Source organism: Drosophila sechellia, chromosome 3R, assembly GCF_004382195.2.
Source record: "Drosophila sechellia strain sech25 chromosome 3R, ASM438219v1, whole genome shotgun sequence".
NCBI lineage: Eukaryota > Metazoa > Arthropoda > Insecta > Diptera > Drosophilidae > Drosophila > Drosophila sechellia.
The window spans coordinates 7,275,811-7,282,592 of record NC_045952.1 but is presented as its reverse complement, the minus strand read 5'-3'; the positions used below and the strand labels follow the sequence as shown (position 1 = coordinate 7,282,592).

General features: G+C 43.2%; 1 protein-coding gene across 4 annotated transcripts in view; it reads right to left on the bottom strand.

Annotated features, from left to right (window-relative positions):
* Positions 1 to 3,666: 3,666 nt before the first annotated feature.
* The window catches only part of LOC6614375, a 29,169-nt gene continuing 26,053 nt past the window's right edge, over positions 3,667 to 6,782 (bottom strand). For all 4 annotated transcript variants that reach the window (XM_032720800.1, XM_032720801.1, XM_032720802.1 and 1 more), the window contains exons 7-15: positions 6,526 to 6,663; positions 6,350 to 6,438; positions 5,755 to 5,882; positions 5,551 to 5,670; positions 5,337 to 5,482; positions 5,089 to 5,263; positions 4,712 to 5,028; positions 4,139 to 4,336; positions 3,667 to 4,073 (exon numbers count right to left, since the gene is read on the bottom strand). In XM_032720800.1, coding sequence (XP_032576691.1) covers positions 3,976 to 4,073; positions 4,139 to 4,336; positions 4,712 to 5,028; positions 5,089 to 5,263; positions 5,337 to 5,482; positions 5,551 to 5,670; positions 5,755 to 5,882; positions 6,350 to 6,438; positions 6,526 to 6,663 — 1,409 coding nt within the window. In that variant the 3' untranslated portion in view covers positions 3,667 to 3,975. The remainder of the gene's footprint in view (positions 4,074 to 4,138; positions 4,337 to 4,711; positions 5,029 to 5,088; positions 5,264 to 5,336; positions 5,483 to 5,550; positions 5,671 to 5,754; positions 5,883 to 6,349; positions 6,439 to 6,525; positions 6,664 to 6,782) is intronic.

Here is a 6,782-nt window from a genome sequence, read left to right as displayed (position 1 = left end):
CTTCATTGGCTTCCGATCAAGTAAACAGCCATCTGAAAAACTTTAGATGCCTCACGATCTTTTAATCCGATTCAGCCAATCCAAAAGAGGCAACTCCAAAAATAACTAGAACACAAATGTAATTCAGATACATAGATCGTGCTGTCTGTGTCTTAAGGATACGTAGCCACACTTCCTTAAAATGAAGGATGATTTATATGCTGCGACCAAATTGGGGATTGCATAACGAAGGTACACTCCTGTACCTCTTTCACTTGCTTTTGCATCACACACACTGGCACCTAAATAGCTCCCCCGATTCCAAGCGATCCACCAAGGAAAGTTTCCACCCACAAAACTTACCGAACATCATCGTTGTCATCGTTTTTCTGCAGCTAAGCTCCACGGACGCCATAAGTATTGGCCCATGATCATTCCGACTGTCCAATGGAATCTGTGGCATTTGATTCTCTGCATGACGTTGATTGTTTGGACGGTTCGATAAGTCATGGAGATCTTTATCGCTGTAGGCTATTACAGAGTGACGTACGGCATAGCTGCCCGGACCAACTTAAACCGCATACCATCGTTTCGAAGTAATATGCTCCGCAGGATTTCGGAGGCGGAGCGATATGTCCGCAACAAGGATATAGCCAGGAACCTGTGCGTCCTATTGACATCGCACATCATTAAACCGCACGGTTTGACCTACAGGGCAACGCTGTCATCTTACCCTAACGTCCTGGCTGAACGGAGACTAATTAATACCGCGCAACTTTCATTTTAGGTTCTGCAGTCTATTTAAATTGCATTAAGAAAACGTTTCCATCCCTTTTAATAACTATATTTTAAATGTACTATCTTGGTATTAAAAATTGCTATTTGGTAACAGTAAAATGAAAATCTGAAAATATTGTTATTATTGGTCGATGGTTTCTCCTCACTCTAAGTGACGGGTCGGATGTTTCCAGGCTCATGGCATTGATTAATCCGCTCCTCTGCTGCGGGCTTAAATCCGAAAGTCTTTTTGAATAAAAGTCACAGCTCAAATATTATGATGATTATCGACTAACGAAGTCAGCGGATTGTAAATTGTTATATTGGAGAAAGTTTCTATAATTACGCTTATTGTTTTATATTTTGAGGATTTGGCATATGTACAAATTAAGAATCTGCTTAAACGCCAATTGCCCTTGACTTCCCAAGTTTACTCGCCTCAAATAAAAATACATTACATATATATTTTTAATTAGTTTGTATTTGTATTTATATTAGCTTAAAAAACAAATCCAAACAAGGTAAGAACACAGTATTCAAAACATTCAGTTATTGACGAAAATTGCATACATATTTCTTCACACACATGAACTAAACCGACGGCATAATTACATTCATTTCCTTTCTGCTTGCTTCACCCGTTAAAATAGACAATTAAAATGATTTATAAAATCGCATTGAATATAAAAATCACTTATCTCTAATGCTTAGCGTTCACACTCAAATGGAGCAGCCACGCCCACAAGCTGAAGCGGCCGCCCATCACACATAAGTCGACTGCAGTTGGCCATACACAAAAACTGGATAAAAATTCAAGCGTTGATTTGTCTATTTACAAAAATATGTTTGCACGTTGTTGCTTGGTTTGGATTAATGTATGTTTGGTTTTCCGTTTAATTAGATAGCAGTTTTTAGAAACGTTTGAATACATTTGTGGAGACCGTTTGGAACATCAATAACACGCTGAGTAGACAACTTAGGCTGGATCCTGAAGCCGATTCAGAATTCGAAGACGGGAATGGATAAATGGATGGAGGAGGGGACAGTAAAGTGTCTCAGTTTAACAATTGCAAAATAAACCAGAAAAGCGGCTACCAAATGGAATTTGAGTCCTGGCTGATGGAGTATGGGCTTTAAAACTGTCCCATGACTTGAAGTATTATTCGATATTTCGTTTGACTCGTGTGTCTGCGGTTTTCTTCTTTAAAATGCTTTTATTATTATTTAATATGCTCGTATTTACGTTTTAAAAGCTGACAACAAATGTAAATGCCTATTTAAAGAGAGGTACACTCAAAAAAATGTTCAAGCACAGCGTCTGCCACTTCGTCCGATCATCATTGTACATCATTTGTACATCTCATCTCGACTATTGATTTGTCTGGCCACAACGATATGGTGTGCTGCTGCTTCTGCCTTCCTGTTTCCGGTTCCGCTTCGGTATTTCCGTTTCACTATTAGGTGTCGGCCTGCTGATCGATTTTATGATTCATTATCTTCGTATTTCTATATAAGTGTTGCTGAATGTATACATAGTATTTAGAAAGTAACCCATATCTTACTCATCCGTACGCCACTGCGCGTATCGGTGTCCTGCCCGCCGAGTCGTCGGTTCCCTAGCCACAATCCTTTCGTCCTTTAGCTAACTAGGAATTAGTTACATATGTATACACACACCGTACCGCGTACCGGGGTCAATTCGCATTACATTCGCTATTTACATGGAACTCAAAGTTACGCTTCATAAATTTTGACTAGTTGCCTTGAAGGGGTCTCTTCTCTCTGCTTAAGTCCTGGCTACTCCTTAATTGGTTACTCGTTACGATACTCGTTATTAGTTCGCTTAGGTTTTGGAATTTGCGCAAAATGATTGCTTACTACATCGAGAGAAAAATGCTAGTTTTTGAAATCCTTTGGATACACTTGATCATCATTAATTCCTCGCTCAAAACCCAGCAGATGTTGTCTGTTTCTCAACTGCAAACGCAGTCCGTTGTTGTGCTTCTATCAGAGATTTACACAGTTCTTTATTCTAGACCTATATCACCGCTTAATTGTCTTAAACACTCTAATTATTTTAGCATCCTTCACTACCGACCTGACACCATCTGTTCTCCATTCGTTTGGTTGAGTCGTGAGTTCATCTTTGTTTTTGTGTTGTTTTGTTTGTGTCTTACAAAGTTAGTTGATTGATTATGAAAGTGGTGTGCCTCTACTTATTAAAGTTGCTCGAATCTCTCACTTTCCTTACATGCCTACGTGTGTATGCTTGCCAGTATATATAACTATTACAATGAATCATACAATATATGCGTACTTTGCAAGGTATTAATTATGTATTATGAAACCAATGCGATCCTATGCAAAACGTTATCCATTATATATACTCGTATGTATGTATGTATGCACGATTTTGCGTTTTTGTACATAAAAATATATTGTTTATTTATGCCATATATATTTATGCTGAGCTGCACGCAGCGTAATAATCATGGAGTGGCCAACCCATCGGCCATTTGCTTGTTTGTACATTTTGAAAGCATCGCGAAATCGGACTTTCTCCGAATACGTTTCACATTTATATTGTATAGTTTAAAATGTTCTGGCTTCGTCCTGCATCTCATATGTACTTTGTTGTAGGAAACATTTCGGAAATTATATATAAAAAATACATGTCGTACAACACACTACAAGATGATTTCAAAAAAAACAAAACGAAGAAGCTTTTAGCTTGTGTTCGTATAGTTCTGATGTCTTTTCTCTGGTTGGTTTTATGTTCTAAATGCTTAACGGGTAGCATTTGCAGCATACTTGCGTTAATAGTGGCGCTACTTTTAGTAATAGACGCGTTTTACTAGGCCTAATACAAATAGCGCTGACCTAAGGCTGTATTGCAAACCATTTTCCATATTGTGTGCTCCTGCGTGTCTTAATTATCGAAATCTCGTTTATTTTAAGCACTTAGAACTAAACAAAAGTGTGTATCATTACTAAAGAAAAAAACAATACATTATATACAGCCAAACCAGCGCGAAGTGGTTCGATTTCGCCTTACACATACTACACGAAATATACAATAAGTCTTAGATGTGTCTTGTATACATGTCGATCATAATGGGATTTGGTTTCGGGGAATTAGTGATGTATACGTAGCGCTTTGGCTTGTCACGCTTAGGTGCCCACGTGTGTCTACTTGTAGTTCCTGCCACTTGTTGTCCCTCAGCTGTGCAGCTGAAGCCATGACGCCATCGCCACCAGGAGCAGCCAGTTGGCCAGATGAACTTGTGCGGCACTGGCGCCAGTTTCGCCACATTTACCTGCGTTTTTTGCATATTCGAAGCGTTATGTTTCTGAATTTCAGTTAGTTCGTGCAGTTACTCACCCAAAACAGAGAGGTTGGCCTCCAAATGGTGATCGGGCGGCTTCTGAGTGCCACGATAGCAGGCATCGCCCACTACCAACTTGGCAGCCGTGCCCTCCGTGGGTCGATAGGTCAGACACACTCCGTGCTTGCTGCCCTTGTGTCGCGCTATGATGTAGAAGGTGCTGTTCTCGCTCCAGGAACCGTGGCAGGAGTACTCTGGACATAGACAAGAGAAGAATGTTATAAATTTCATTCCATCATTCATATTACTGCATTAGAAAGGTGTAAAATCAATTCTATCTGCTGTAAAATAACTTCTAAGATAAATAATTACTAATTGCCTAGTGGTCTCAGATCAAGGAGTAAGATTGCAGTGTTAACTACTTAAACATAAACTATACAAATCTAATGATTCTTGAGAACACACCGCTCATATCATGACCAAAATCGTTTAAAGATATTCAGGACTAAGTGAAAATTGAATATATGTACTAGACTTCAACTAAATCGTGACGATAAGGAATCTATCAAATGCTACATGGGCAAAGTGTCAACATAGATTACACCCGCAGTTAGGTGACATCCACTCACCCTCTTCACCATCCACGCTGCACAGCGGACTAACGTCTATCAAGTTCTCCGCCGTACAGCCCACCCAGAGCTGCCGCTGGGCATTGTAGTTGGGCACACAGCCGGGAACATCACGTCTATTTCGCGTGGCCACGAATCCCACGCTTGTATTGCTGCTGTTGACCTTTTCCAGGACCAACGCCTCCTGCTGCTGCTGCTGATGCTCCTGCGGATCCTTGGGTGCGTTGCGGCGACTGCGAACGGGCAGGCCTCGGGTATTGGCATGCCAGGAGCCGCGCTCCATGCGCTCCGCGTTTCGGAAGCTCAACGAACTGTGTCTGTAACCATGGAAATAGATTGATAAAAGTCAGAGGTGGCGGCACACACAGAGCACATACCCTTTATGTCCGAAATTTCCCGAGTCAGCGCCCTCGTGGTGGTGATGTCCATGGCCCAGATGCGATTTTCCGTTGTGATTGCGCTTGTGGCGCGTGGCCAGGTACGGCGGTCCGATGGCGCCACGTAGCGAGTAGATGCCCTCCATGGGACAAATGGCCAAGTCCGGATTGCTTGCTAAAGAGCGACATAAACAAGCGTTTGAGAGAGGAGACTCGATAGAGGCGGCAGGCGAGTCAGTGCAGCTTACCCAGCAAGGTAATGTAGGCCATCTTATTGATGTCAAAGTGATCCGGTGCACAGGCATCCTCCAGGCGAATGGCAGGCTTGCCGGTCTGTATCTCGATGACGAACGTGTCCCGGCGGTAGAACATCATGCACATGAATCCCGATTGGCTGCCGGCGGACAAGGGGAGCGGACATTGAATTCGCTGGCTGGGTATTTTCAATTTGGGGCCACTTACCACCCGGTGGTGTAGTGCACCACGGCCATCATTTCTGTCGGCGTCTGTTTATTTATTTGCTCGCACAGCGCACGTGTCTCCATATAGCCGTTGGGCTTAATAATGTGCACGGACCCGTCGCTGGAAAGTGGAAGTTCGGGTTCGGGTTCAGTTTCGGTTTCGATTTTGGATGACAACTTGGCCGCAGGCCTGATTGCTACTCACTTGGAATGATAATTGTAGACGGCATTGCCCATGAGGGCATGCCAGTGGCGGGGTCCCTTGAACCACGCCGGGAAGTCGCAGCGCTCGGCGATGGGCGGTTTTCGCAGCGACATGATACGTGAGCCGACCTGTGGGCGGCAGTTAGTTGGATTAGGAACTGGGCGTGGTCGTTGAACACTCAAAATACTAGTGTCGCTTATGAACATCTCATTTCAGTATTCAAAATTAATTTTCTAGCTTTCAAACTGGCCGTAAGCGAATTCAAAAAAAATTTGTTGAACGGCGTTGCTTAATAAACAATCGCTTAAAAGAAAATTAAATTAGAGCACACAATCTATTTATAGGTTTTTGTTAGAAGCCGTTCTTTTTAACAATACAATAGGTTGTAAAGAATCTGCAAGAGTTCATTACTCCATATACTATTATTTAATCCATTAGAACTTTAAAATATATAAGGTAGATGCTTTTGAAAGACGAAACTATGCGAACAACCTACTTATTTCTTCGAGTGCAGTTAAGTGAAATGGCAGAGGAACAGGGTGAGGCACTTTCGCAGTGGGAGTGGGGCATCTGGATGGGTGTGGAAAATGCTTACCTCGGCACTGTCTAAGCCATTGCAAGTGGCGTCGCCGGATTGGGCCAGCTTATATTCGGCATCCTTGGAGCTGAGCATACTGGGTCCGCCTGCAAAGGGTACGAGTGGGTACGGGTATTAGGGCCCGAACAAAAGTTCATCCTGTTTGCCCGGGGGCTGGCTGGGATGCTGCTTACCCATCAGCGAGGAGATTTTCTCGTAGACAAAGCAGCGATAGCGCTCCTCGTTCGAAATGGCGTGATGGTGCGAGACGAGACCGACCAAGTAGCGTGAGTTGCCGTCCTTCCAGGTTGCAAGGCAAGTCAGCTCCTCGACTGCGGGAGCACCAGCACCGAAAAGAAAGGAAGCAAGAAGGAAGGAAGGAAGGACGTTCGTCTTGAGCTCCAGCCGGGCACAGAAAGGCGATGAGTCATTGGCGCCTGTGGAGGAGGCG